Source organism: Megascapheus bottae, chromosome 6 (genome assembly GCF_031878675.1).
Source record: "Megascapheus bottae isolate mThoBot1 chromosome 6, mThoBot2.hap1, whole genome shotgun sequence".
NCBI lineage: Eukaryota > Metazoa > Chordata > Mammalia > Rodentia > Geomyidae > Megascapheus > Megascapheus bottae.
This window is the reverse complement of record NC_143514.1, coordinates 69,246,243-69,259,354: the sequence shown is the minus strand read 5'-3', so window position 1 is coordinate 69,259,354 and position 13,112 is coordinate 69,246,243. Positions and strand designations below refer to the sequence as shown.

The window sequence follows — 13,112 nt, the reverse complement described above, 5'->3', positions numbered from 1 at the left end:
TTTGCCAGTCCTGGGCTTGAGCTCAGGGCCTGAGCACTGTCCTTGGACTTTGTCAAGGATAGAACTCTACCACTTGAGCCTCAGCACCACTTCTGGCTTTTTTTTTTCCTATGTATGTGGTATGAGGAATCGAACCTGGGTCTTCATGCATGCTAGGCAAGCATTCAACCACTAGGCCAAACTCCCGGCCCAAAAGGTTGACTTTTATAGGTTTTTTTTTTTCTTTTGGTGGCAGTACTGGAATTTGCAAGGCAGATGTTCGTTCTATCCCTTGAACCATGCCCCGAAAGCTACTGTCTTAAAAATAAGACTGGTAATGTTTTAATTACCACCCAAGGCATTTTGCAGACATTAACTTGGATTTATAGATTTACAAAAGGGATCCCCTATACGGGAGAATACAGTTATAGCAAGATTGTTTTAAAGTTCAGGCTTTTTTAGGGAGAGATATTTAAATAAAGTACATACCAGCAAAATTTACAGTTACCACAGAAATAAAACAAGAGAATAAGACCATTACCGTTCTCCCTCTCTGTGTCCTTGTGACCTCCATTGCACATCTAGGTTAGAGATTTGCCTTCTCAAAATGGAATCAAAAACAATAATGTCCTAAGCTTGAGTTGAGTGGTTGAGATTAGAGCCAGACATGAAAAGAACCACATCTTATCAGAAGTGAGGACCCAGTGAGTATCTGAACAGGCAGAGGTAGTGTTTGCAGACTGAACAGCAGGTTCTTGGGTAGAAAGATCTGTATCTTTCCTCTTCCCCCCAGTGCTCAAAGCCTCATTTGGAAATCACCAGTTACCTTCTTCCTGGAGAGCATGATACCAATTACACTGTCTCAAAGAGTGGTTTGTACAAAGTGCTCAATAATGACAACAGCTTCATCCCAAACCCACTTTCCTCCTGAACCCTTATTCTTCCCCAACATGTCCACCTTACAAAATACTTTCCTGAACCTCTGCAATTTCAGGGTACTTGCGGAACCAACTCCTTCATATAAACATTTTAAACCTGATGCCTCATAACTTGGTTACCTTCAGAGTCCTGGGTAAAGAGCAAGTTGGGCTGCAGATGTAACTGAGTGGGCCCAACTTGGCACTGAGCCTCAGGGCCATCAGGACACTGCTCTACACTCTGATTCCAGGTGCTGGTTACATCTTGAAAAGGAGCTCTGGTGTTGTGAGCAATGACCCTCTGGCCTTGAGAGTCTTCAGTGAAAAGCTGACTCCAGGAGTCCTTGTCATGCTTTTCATTCTTCTGAGAAATTGCAGACAGAGGACAAGGACTTTGTTTCACTGGTTCTATATTTTCTTCTCCACTCCAGAATGCCCCATAAGTTTGCAGGTGATAGCAGGCGCGCCTGTTTTCTTTAGTAGATACCTTCCTTTCCAGTTTACCTTTACCCAGGGGCTGATGGCATTTATCCTCAGGTTTGCTATGTCCTTCCGTGCCCTGACAGTTGGTCTTAGATCCATGAGGCCTTTTCCATTTGCAAGGAGAATCCCCCTTGCCCTTCTTCAGGTCCAGCAAACAATTTTCTGAGTCCTGGGCAGAGGGAAAAGCCACTGAGGCTTTACTCTCTCCAGCAGAGACAAGGGTGTCGGACTGGGGCAAAGACAGAACTGTCAAAAATGGAGTTCTCATTTTGTGCTGGCCAGAAGCCTGGAAGAACTGAGGAGGAAGTTTAGATTCCTGGAGGACGGCAGGGGTTGAAGTGGCCAAAGGAAGTACAGACTCATCTCCTGAGCCCTGGATCAAACAGTCTAGATGGGTTGTATCTTTTTTGGACTCCTTGTTGATCTGGCTTTTTATATAAGATGAAACACTTCTCTGGTTACTGTCACTTGTCATTCCTAATAAAGCAGGAATGGACAAATATTACAATGTAGAAAAACTGCCCTGGGAAGGATTTTCAGTTTCTGAAATCAATACCAGCTGTTCAACCACCTTGCTTTTATACTCTTGAAATAATTCTGCAGCTGATCTTGTTTTTAATCTACTAGTAATCTGTCAAAAAATATACATCTTAGCTGAGTGTGGTGGCTCATGCCTGAAATGCCAGCTACTCGGGAAGGTGAGATCTGAGAATTGTGGTTCAAAGCTCTTATCTCCAATTAACCACTAGAAAACTGCAAGCTTAAGAAAGCCCAAGGACAGTGCTCAGGCCCTGAGTTCAGGACTGGTGGAAATAAAAAAAGGACATGATTTCTTGTGTTTTGTAATACCATAGGTCAGCTGGGTTTAACAAAATCACATGACTACATTGCTACCTCTCAGACTGCCGGGGCCAACCGGCAGCAAACCAGGGTTCGCAGATTGGGGTTCCTGAAATCGGGGGCAAGGACTAGGAAGAAATAGAAGAGAGACAGACACACCGGGTCCGGGATGTCCGCAGTCCAGGTAAAGACTGCCGCGTTTATTTTTCACTCCCGCTTCTTCCCTCCTCCAGACCCAGGGAACCTCCAGGTGTTACATTCATATGGTAATTCTCAGGTCATTTACATAGAATAGGGCCAGAAAACAATAAGACAATAAAGCCATCGTCTGATGCAAGTCAAGGTACAGTTTGATTCCACTCTGGCTCCCAACATCAGACATGTTCCGGAGTGGAGAAAAATGAACACATTCCTTTTGTTCCTTGGATAATGAAGTATTCCCAAATGCATTACCATACCTTGCTGCAAGGTGATGAAAGAAGCAATGCTGGTCTGCCGAGTCCCTGTAGATATTTTCTGAGTATAAGAAATGTTAGACTTCCTCTCTCTAGGAAAGAGTGGTAGCAGTTTGTTGCCTGGTTTGATAAAATGTGTCTGAAAAGGAGAAAAAAGTAGAACCTATTACTATTAAAGAGCTGCCAAAAGCCAGGTACTGGTGGTGGTTCACATTGGTAATCCTAGCTACTCAGGAGGCTGAGATATGAAGATTGCGGGAAGCCAGCCAGGGCAGAAAAGTCCCCATAAGACTTTCCCAAACCCTCCACACCCACCCACCCCCCAGACTCTAATCTCTAATTTACCACTCAAAAACGTGGCTCAAATTGGTTGAGTGCTAGCCTGAGCAAAAGAGCTCAGGGACAGGGCCCAGACCCTGAGTTCAAGCCCCACAACTGGACCCCTTCCCTACCCCAAAAAAAGAGTTGCCAAACACACCAGTGACTTTGGAACCACATTAGACCTCTGGGCTCCACTCCTCCCCTGCTCTGTAAGTAGTCTGTCTGGACACCAAGTCCCCCCATGTCTACTTTCCAAAAGTTAGTCGAGCTGTACAAAACGTTATTTAAAAGGAGTCCAGAGATGATGCACTCTCCATTAGATTTAAGGATCCTATATCAACAGTTGATGCATTTTTAATAGCTAAGACTGTGGGTAAGAACATGGCCTCAGTGTCACCCACACAGCTTGGGTTCAACTCAGTCAAAATTCTTTTATTGTGTACAAATTGTTCAACAGAAGTCTCATCCCAAATGTATTACTTATCCCATAGATCCATTACAAAAATTTAATGTGTTCACATAAAAGGCCCATAAAGCCAGGTGCAGTGGCTCACACCTGTAATCCTAGCTACACAGGAAGCTAAGATCTGAGGATCAAGGTTCAAAGCCAGCCCGGGCACAAAAAGGACCTGAGACTTATCTCCAGAAAATGGGAAGTGGGACTTGGCTCTAGGATGGGGCAGTAGCCTTGAGCTGAAGAGCTCAGGGACAGCGCCCAGGCCCCAGGCTGAGTTCAAACCCCATGACCCCCACCCCCACACATACACACAAAGGCTCATGCTTTTGGCACACACAAGGCACTCCATACTGGCTGGGAAGAACAGTGAAACAGCTCCAGTATTGGCTTATTTACATCTCAGGCCTTTTTTTAATCCTAGAATGTAGAACTAGAAGACTACAAGAGAGGTCCTAGGAAGTTTTTTTGTTTTGTTTTGTTTTACATGTAAGTATATTACTCATGCTGCACCCAGACCCAGAATTCAAGCCCCATGACTGGTTTAAAAAAAAAAAAATTAGGGGCCGGGAGTTTGGCCTAGTGGTTGAGTGCTTGCCTAGCATGCACAAAGACCCGGGTTCGATTCCTCAGTATCACATACATAGAAAAAAGCCAGAAGTGGTGCTGAGGCTCAAGTGGTAGAGCTCTAGCCTTGAGAAAGTCCAAGGACAGTGCTCAGGCCCTGAGCTCAAGCCCAGGACTGGCCAAAAAAAAAAAAAGAAGAAGAAAGACAGCTGGGCATGGTGGCTCACGTCTGTAGTCCTAGCTACTCAGGAGGCTGAGATCTGAGGATCAAGGTTCAAAGCCAGCCCAGGCACAAAAGAACCTGAGACTCTTATGTCCAATTAACCTCAAGAAAAGGGGAAGTAGGGTGTGGCTAAAGGGTAGGGCAGTAGCCTTGAGCTGAAGAGCTCAGGGATAGAGCCCAGGCCAAGTTCAAGCCCCATGACCCCCCCCACACACACAAAAAAATATTGATAGGCTAGGTGCTGGTGGCTCATTCCTATAATCCTAGCTACTCAGGGGCTGAGATCTCAGGACTGCAGCTCAAAACCACACCAGGCAAGAAAGGCCATGAGACATTTTGGGGGTTGTTTGTTTTCCCTTGGGGGGCGGGGGTAGTCCTAGGGCTTAAACTCAGGACCTGAGTACTAGCCCTGACATTTTCACTCAAGAAGAGCCCTCTACCACTTGAGCCACAGCTCCATATCTGGAGCTTCATGGACTTCCTGGCCCAGGCTGTCTTTGAACCAGATCCTCAGATTTTAGCTTCCTGAGTAGCTAGGATTACAGGTGTGAGCCTCTGGCACCCCACTTAATAAGACTCCTTTCTCCAATTAGCTACCCAAAAGCTGGGAATGGAACAGTGGCTCAAGTGGTAGGGCATCAGCCTTAAGCAAAAAAAGTTGAGACAGTACCCAGGTCCGAGTTCAAGCCTCAGTGCTTGCACATTTACACACAGATACACACAAATACTGCCAAGGTTCTTTGTATTAAGATGAGCTGTTGTCAAGTCCTGATAACCAGAGAGTTTATGCAGAGGCTCCTCCCCAGTGCACAAGTGTGTAAAGCAAAGCAACAATCCTACAAATGAACTTCTTGGCTCCCAATGCCTGGGACCTCTGTCCAGATTATACAGTTTCAATAACGAGTCTGAAGCATGCACTAATGTACACTTTTTTTTTTTTAAAGCTAGATTCACACTTATAATTCTAGCTACTCAGGAGGCTGAGATCTAAGGATAGTGGTTTGAAGCCAGCCCAGGTAGGAAAGTCCGTGAGACTATTTCTAATAAACGACTGCTAGAAATTGTGCTGTGGCTCAAGTGGTAGAGCACTAGCCTTGACAAAGAGGCTTAGGAATGGTGCTCAGGTCCTTAGTTCAAGGCCCAAGACCAGCAAAACAAAAAAATAAAACTCCTTTTTGTGGATCATGGGGCTTGAACTCGGACACTGTCCCTGAGCTCTTCAGCTCAAGGCTACCTACCCTACCCTTGAGCCCAGCCCCAACCTCCTGTTTTCTAGAGGTCCTTTTGTGCCTGGGCTGGCTTTGAATCTTGACACTCAGATCTCAGCTCCTGAGTAGCTAGGATTATAGATGTGAGCCATTGCGCCCGGCTTAAAAATCCCACTTTTGGGGGGACAAAAACATGAGAAGATATAGCAATGATTGTTAAGTAATGCGCTTTCTATCTGGTGAATATAATGTAACCCTTCTATTAATTACATGAAATTTTTTTAAAATCCCTCTTTTTTTACATAATTAAAAAAATTCTTACTCTAGAGATGATCTGTTTCTAGTCTATTCAAAGTGTCTTTTTCTAACAAACTTTCCTATCACTTCACCAAATAAATAATAAATTTTCAAATAGCAGATAACAGGCATTAAAGACTTGTGAGTGGGCTGGAGGCATGGCCTAGTGGTAGAGTGCTTGCCTAGGATGCACAAGACCAGAGTTCAATTCCTCGGTACCATATACATAGCGGAAGTGCTGTGGCTCAAATGGCAGAATTCTAGCCTTGGGAATGCCCAAGGACAGTATGCAGGTCCTGTTCAAGCCCCAGGACTTGGGGGAAAAAAAAAAAAGACCTCTGAGCCCCAAGAGAAGGTAAACAAGATGGGTGATGTATGACACCCTCGCTCAGGATCGAAGCATTTTCCAGATCATAACAAACAACCAATCAGAATACTGCTTTAGGAATTGAATATCTGAGGTAGCTGGGATTTACAGCTCAAGAGACCTCCAGAAATCTGCAGAGAACCTTTCAGTTCATTACTGAATACGGAGCTAAACACATGTTCCCTGGAACTGCACAGGCCAGGCAGAATAAATAAATAAAAATTGCAGGCTGAACAATTCCCAGAGCTAGTCCAAAGCTGAGACTTTCTGAATTCCTACTACCCACAGCAAAGAAATAGCAAGCACCAGAAACAAAAGAAAAATATCCCTTAGTGATAGCCCTAAAGTAATTCTAGGGCAAAAACAAACTTCAAAGCTGCTTTAATAAAGCTTAAAAGCAATCCTGAAAATACCAAGTGGAGTAGCACTTGCCAAAACAAACTTCATTACTAAAGGCAACAAATCCAAATATAGAAATGTAACATTCCTAGCATGTAACAAATTACTAGATGTGAAGAAACAAGAAATGACTATAATTACAACAGAAGGATCAGTTAATAGAAACAGCTATGTCAGAGACAACAGAATTGGCAGACAATTCAACAGTTAACTTAAAATTGTATATATGCTTAAGAATTTAAAGGGAAGTTAGCAAAATAAGGATGTTGGGGTTTTTTTTTTGCCACCACAGAGAGTTTAGACACACAGTACCACAAACTATCCAAAATAAGAAAACCATGGCATGGCACGTTGGCTCACACCTGTAATCCTAAGTACTCAGGAGGCTGAGATCTGAGGATCAAGGTTCAAAGCCAGCCAGGCACAAAAGGACCTGAAACTCTTTTTTTTTTTTTTTTTGCCAGTCCTGGGCTGGGGCTCAGGGACTGAGCACTGTCCTTGGACTTTCTCAAGGCTAGCACTCTACCACTTGAGCCTCAGCACCACTTCCGGCTTTTTTCTATGTATGTGGTACTGAGGAATCGAACCTGGGTCTTCGTGCATGCTAGGCAAGCACTCTACCACTAGGCCAAACTCCCGGCCAGGACCTGAAACTCTTATCTCCAGTTAACTTTTGGAAAAGCGGGAAGTGGGGCTTGGCTCAAGGGTAGGGTAGCCTTGAGCTGAAGAGCTCAGGGAGGGTGTCCAGGCCGAGTTCAAGCTCCATAATCCATATAGAAAAAAGGAAGAAAAAAAAATAGATTGCTTGCTTTGGAGAACTACAGTATCAGAAACAGACCTTAATTCACAAAACACCTGAAAGTTTTATACCAATCTGGTCATAAGTGGCACCTGTGGGAACAAGTTTCTTCCTTAGTAAACATGGTACAGCAATCCCAGACATGATATTGTCCCAGCGCACCCAGATAGCTCAGCGCACCCAGGGCTTTGGGGACTGACATTTACATCAGTGGAATGTTGAAGACTGAGACAGATCATCAGGAATGGAGGACTCAAGTACAAAGTTCTTTCGCTGATAATGCACACTTACTCAATGACAGTCTCAATGTACAATATAAGAAAACCTGCCGAATAGGCATAATATTCCTGTAGGACCAAACCACTTGCTAAGCACTAACCTTGGTATTAACTATTCTTATTAATCATTAGTCATTCAATAATTCTTAGTAAAATGCCCTGGGCACTAGTGGCATATGCCTGTAATCCTAGCTACTCAGGAGGTTGAGATCTGAAGATCCTGGTTGGAAGACAGCCCAGGCAGGAATCTTGAAATTCATCTCCAACTAACTACTGGGGGGGGGGGGGGGAAAGCCGGAAGTAAAGCTGTGGCTCAAGAGGCAGAGCACCAGCTTTGAACAAAACAAGCTCAGGGACAGTGCCCTGGCCCTTAGTTCAAGCCCCAGGACAACACAAATACAAAACAACAAAAAAGGAAGGCACTAACTCAGGAGCCTGGGTGTTGGCCCTGGGCTCTTTTTGTCCAAGGCTAGTGCTCTTCTACTTTGTTCCACAGCTTCACTTCTGGTTTTCTGGTGGGTATCTAGAGATAATCTAGTGGACTTTCCTGCCCAGGCTGCTTTGAACCTGGATCCTTAGATCTCAGCCTCCTGAGTAGCTAGGATTATAGGTGTGAGCCACCAGCACCAGGCTCCTTGGGAGGGTTTTTATTTTTGGCTAGTCCAAGGGCTTGAACTCAGGGCCTGAGCTTTTCTCAAGGCTAGAGCTCTACCACTTGAGCAACAGCACCACTTCTGGCTTTTTGTATGTATGTGGTAACCAAGGAATTGAACCCTGGTCTTCATGCATTCTAGGCAAGCACTCTACTGCTAGGCCGAACTCCCAGCCCCTCCTTGGGAGTTTTGATTTGTTTTGTTCTATTTTTGTTTTGTTTTGGCCAGTCCTAGGGCTTGAACTCAGGGTCTTAGGCACTGTCCTTGGACACATTTTGCTCAAGGTTAGCACTCTGCCACTTGAGCCACAGCACCACTACTGGGTTCTTCTGTGTATGTGGTACTGAGGAATTGAACCCAGGGCTTCATGCATTTGAGGCAAGCACTCTACCACTAGGCTACTCTCCAGGCCCCACCTTGGGAGTTTTAGTTGGTGAGTTTAAAGCAGGTGGACATTAGTTTCAGGAGGTCACGCAGTGACTGGAACAGTCTCAGATCTGCATACTCTATAAAGTATGCAGGTCAGTGGAGCTGGTCAAACAGGTTGCCACACAGGGGAGGGGTCACCAGGGAGCAGCATCTCACCACTGCCTGGACTGATTATATAGAGGAGCTGGGGGGGGGGAGGCTGGGGTGCAGAACTAGAAACTGTTTTCAGTGGTGACTGACCGCTGCTTCTGATATTTAATTAAGTCCAGCTGATAGCTAATATTAGCTGCCAAAGTACATACAACTATAAAAAGTCACTACAATACTGATAAACATTTACTACATGATGGTTGCCCCTTACAGTACAGACTTACAGTACAGACCCTCACAGGATTTGGGGCTTCCTTAGACAAATGTCCTATTTAAAAAGTAATAATTTGGGCAGCTGGCATGGTGGCTCACACCTGTAATCCTAGCTACTCAGGAGGCTGAGATCTCAGGATCACAGTTCAGAGCCAGCCCAGGCACAAAGTCCACTAACCACCAGAAAACTGGAAGTGACTCAAGGGGTAGGGCCATAGTCTTGAGCTGAAGAGTTCAGGGACAGCACCCAGGCCCAGAGTTCAAGTCCCACAACCAACAACAACAACAAAATAATAATTTGAGCCAAGAGTTTGGCTTAGTGATAGAGTGCTTGCCTAGCATGCACAAAGACCCAGGTTCGATTCCTTAGTACTACTTACATGGGTGGGGAAAAGCCAGAAATGGTGCTGTTGCTCAAGTGGTAGAGCTCTAGCCTTGAGAAAATCCAAGGACAGTGCTCAGGCCCTAAGTTCAAGCCCAGGATTGGCAAGATAAATAAATAAATAGTAATAATTTCAAGTTGGGTGCCGGTGGTTCACACCTGTAATCTTAGCTACTCAGGAGGCTAAGATCTGAGGATCACAGTTCAAAGCCAGCCTGGGAACAAAAGTCCATGAGACTCTAATTAACCACCAGAAAAACCAAACTGGCACTGTGGTTCAAATGGTAGAGTGCTAGCCCTGAGTTGAACAGCTCAGGGATAGCACCTAGCCCCAGAGTTCAAGACCCATGACCAACAACAACAACAAAATAATATCAGTAATTTCAATATTTATTAGAAAGTAGGAATTGTTAGGTACACATTTTTTTTTTTTTGCTAGTCCTGGGGCTTGAACTCAGGGCCTGGGCATTGTCCTTGGGCTTTTTCAAGGATGACACTCTATCATTTGAGCCACAGCACCACTTCCAGCTTTTTCTGTGTTGTGGTACCAAGGAATTGAACCCAAGGCTACATGTATGCTAGGCAAGCACTCTACCACTAGGCCATGCTCCAGACCCAAGCACACATTTTTTTAAACAGCTATATTTACACTGTAAATCTTAAGAGTCTTCCCACTTGTTCTCTCACCAGTATAAAAGAATAAACAATTACAACTCAGAGAAAGCTCAGCCCAGGTGGATTAGCTGACTCGTTTATTTACTCCCTTATTTACTCATTCACTCAATATTCACCAAGTAACACACTATTTGAAGGATTGCTTGGTAGAATTTGCATTCTAGTAGGAGGAAAACAGGAAATTTATATATATATATATATATATATATATATAGTATATAGTATATCAGAGGTGTGACAAATGCTATGTTGAAAATAAAGCAAGATGTCAGGCAAAGATGTCAAGCATTAGAGGTTCACACCTGTAGTCCCAGCTACTCAGGAGGCTGAGATCTGAGGATCAAGGTTCAAAGCCAGCCTGGGCACTAAAGAACCTGAGACTGGGGGGGGGGGGTCGGGGGGAGGGTAATGGGTACCAAGACATGCGAAAGGGTATCAATGTATGTGAATTAATGCACCTTCTATTATCTGGCAAATATCATGTAATCCTTTTATTAATTACAATAAAAAAAAAGAACCTGAGACTCTTATCTCCAATTAGTCACTAGAAAATGGGAAAGTGGGGCCGGGAGTTTGGCCTAGTGGTTAAAGTGCTTGCCTAGCATGCATGAAGACCCGGGTTCGATTCCTCGGTACCACATACATAGAAAAAAGCCGGAAGTGGTGCTGAGGCTCAAGTGGTAGAGCTCTAGCCTTGAGAAAGTCCAAGGACAGTGCTCAGACCCTGAGCTCAAGCCCAGGACTGGCAAAAAAAAAAAAAAAAATGTGGTAGGAGGAAGAAAATAGAATGGATGAATACTAAGGAAACTTAAGCAAGTTAAATTCTCAGCTGTTTCGGCTATTTCCTCTTTATGATGAGCCCTACTTCAGAAATTTATTCCTTCCTTTAAAACCAACTTAAAGGGGGTCTGGAGTTTGGCCTAGTGGTAGAGTGCTTGCCCAGCATACACAAAGATTCCTCAGCACCACATACATAGAAAAAAGCCAGAAGTGGTGCTGAGGCTCAAGTAGTAGAGCTCTAGCCTTGAGAAAGTCCAAAGACAGTGCTCAGGCCCTGAGCTCAAGCCCAGGACTGGCAAAAGGAAAACAAAGTGTCCAAGGACAGTGCACAGGCAATGAGTTCAAGCCCCAGGACTGGAAAAAAGAAAAACAAAAACAAACAGCCCTCCTTAGGTAGGTGAAGCCGGGTGGCGGCCTCATTCCTCATTCCTAATAAAATGCTCTAGGCACATGAGCTCCCCTCCCAGACTCGGTACCTCCAGCTCCCCGAGGTCCGGGGTTCAGGGCAGGAGGCCGCCTCCAGCCGGGCGGAACCGCCGTCGGGTGGCGACGCCCCACAGCCGCGCACGCGCGCCCGGCCCCGGGGCTGCGCCCACCCTCCCCCGCGCCCTCCCTCCCCCGCCGCCGCCGCCTGGCCCCGCGCCCGGCCCCCCGCAGCCCGCTCCACTCCCTCCTGAGCCGCCCCGCAAGCCTCCTCGTCGTCCGAGAACCCCCAAACTGCCACGGACACACACCTCCGTCCCCTGGAGGTGCCCCCCACACTCCTCCCTCCTCCCCCGCGCCGCCGACCCGCTCACCTGCGCTTTCCGCCTCTTCAGCGCCGCCGCATCCAGCCACACGCCGCAGGCCTCTTCCTCCGGGCCTCTGCGCCTCATGGCGCCTAAGGAGACCGACCGTGGCCCGCGGGCTGCAGACGCCACAGAGAACCGCCAGAGCCAGAGCCGGCAGGATTTGGATTTGGCGCCAACGCCGGAGGTTGAAGCCCGTCGCTGCCTTCGTGACGTTAGCGCCGCCTCCGGCAAAGCCCCGCCCCGTGCGTCCCGGCCGCGGGCGAACCCTGTGCGCATGCGCAGCCCCCCCCCCCCCCCCCCGCCCCCGTGAGTGATTCCCCCGGGTCTGGAGCCTCCTTCTGGTTTTGCAGTTGTGTGGACTCTGCTCTGCCCTCCCCGAATCCTCGCCGTCGTCGTCCTGGGGGCAGTGGCCCCTCGGATTTGGTAGGATCAAGTGAGGTAACATTGGTGATACATTTACAGATTTTGAAGGCTCTTCAAATACAAAATGCTGATTTCCCTCTGAGACGCATCCCAGAGTATTTCAGCAGTGAAGGAACATTTCTTACGAACTTGGAGGTTTGGGATTGGCTTGGGGGTTTGTTTGTTTGTTTTTTTGTTTTGTTTTGTTTTTTTGCCAGTCCTGGGCTTGAGCTCAGGGCCTGAGCACTGTCCTTGGACTTTCTCAAGGCTAGAGCTCTACCACTTGAGCCTCAGCACCATTTCCGGCTTTTTTCTATGCATGTGGTACCGAGGAATCGAACCCAGGTCTGCGTGCATGCTAGGCAAGCAGTCAACCACTAGGCCAAACTCCCGGCCAAGAATTTTATTGGAAGAAATAAAGGAGGGGCGAGGAGTTTGGCCTAGTGATAGCGTGCTTGCCTAGCGTGCATGAAGACCCGGGTTCAATTCCTCGGTTCCTCATACATAGAAAAAAAGGTCGGAAGTGGTGTTGAGGCTCAAAGTGGTAGAGCTCTAGCCTTGAGTGAAAAAGCTGAGAGATGCTGCCAGAGACTTGATTTTAAGCCCCACAACTGGAAAAGAAAAAAGAAAAAGAAACATAGGGAAAAAAAAGATTTATTGGTACTGAACTTAGGGCTTGTGCTTATCACATGCTCTACCACTTTAGCCACATCTCCAGCCCTAAATTTTTTTGTTTCAGTCCTAAGGCTTGGAACTCAGGGCCTGGGTACTGACCCTGAGCTATTTTGCCCAAAGGTAGCACTCTACTACTTGGGCCACAGTTCTATTTTCAGTCTTTTGGTGGTTAATTGGAGATGAGTCTCATGGGCTTTTCTTCCCTGGACTGGCTTTGAACTGTGATCCTCAAAAGTAGATTTATTTTTTGTCTTGTTAGTGCTGGAAACAGAAAGGAGACCAAGCACATCTTTTTGCTTTCTTACCCTACTTTCACTTTATTGTACATTTATGGAGTGTGTACTATGGAAAAGCAGTATTATAAAATATAAAATT

General features: G+C 46.1%; 1 protein-coding gene across 1 annotated transcript; it reads right to left on the bottom strand.

Moving 5' to 3' along the window:
* Positions 1–103: 103 nt before the first annotated feature.
* Positions 104–11,849, bottom strand: Aunip (aurora kinase A and ninein interacting protein). The gene is made up of 3 exons (XM_090335524.1): positions 11,667–11,849; positions 2,678–2,813; positions 104–1,856 (listed from the first exon to the last, which is right to left on the bottom strand). The coding sequence occupies exons 1-3, from the start codon at positions 11,742–11,744 to the stop codon at positions 1,009–1,011; spliced, it is 1,062 nt and encodes a 353-aa protein (XP_090191650.1). The 5' UTR covers positions 11,745–11,849; the 3' UTR covers positions 104–1,008.
* Between the last annotated feature and the right edge of the window lie 1,263 nt (positions 11,850–13,112).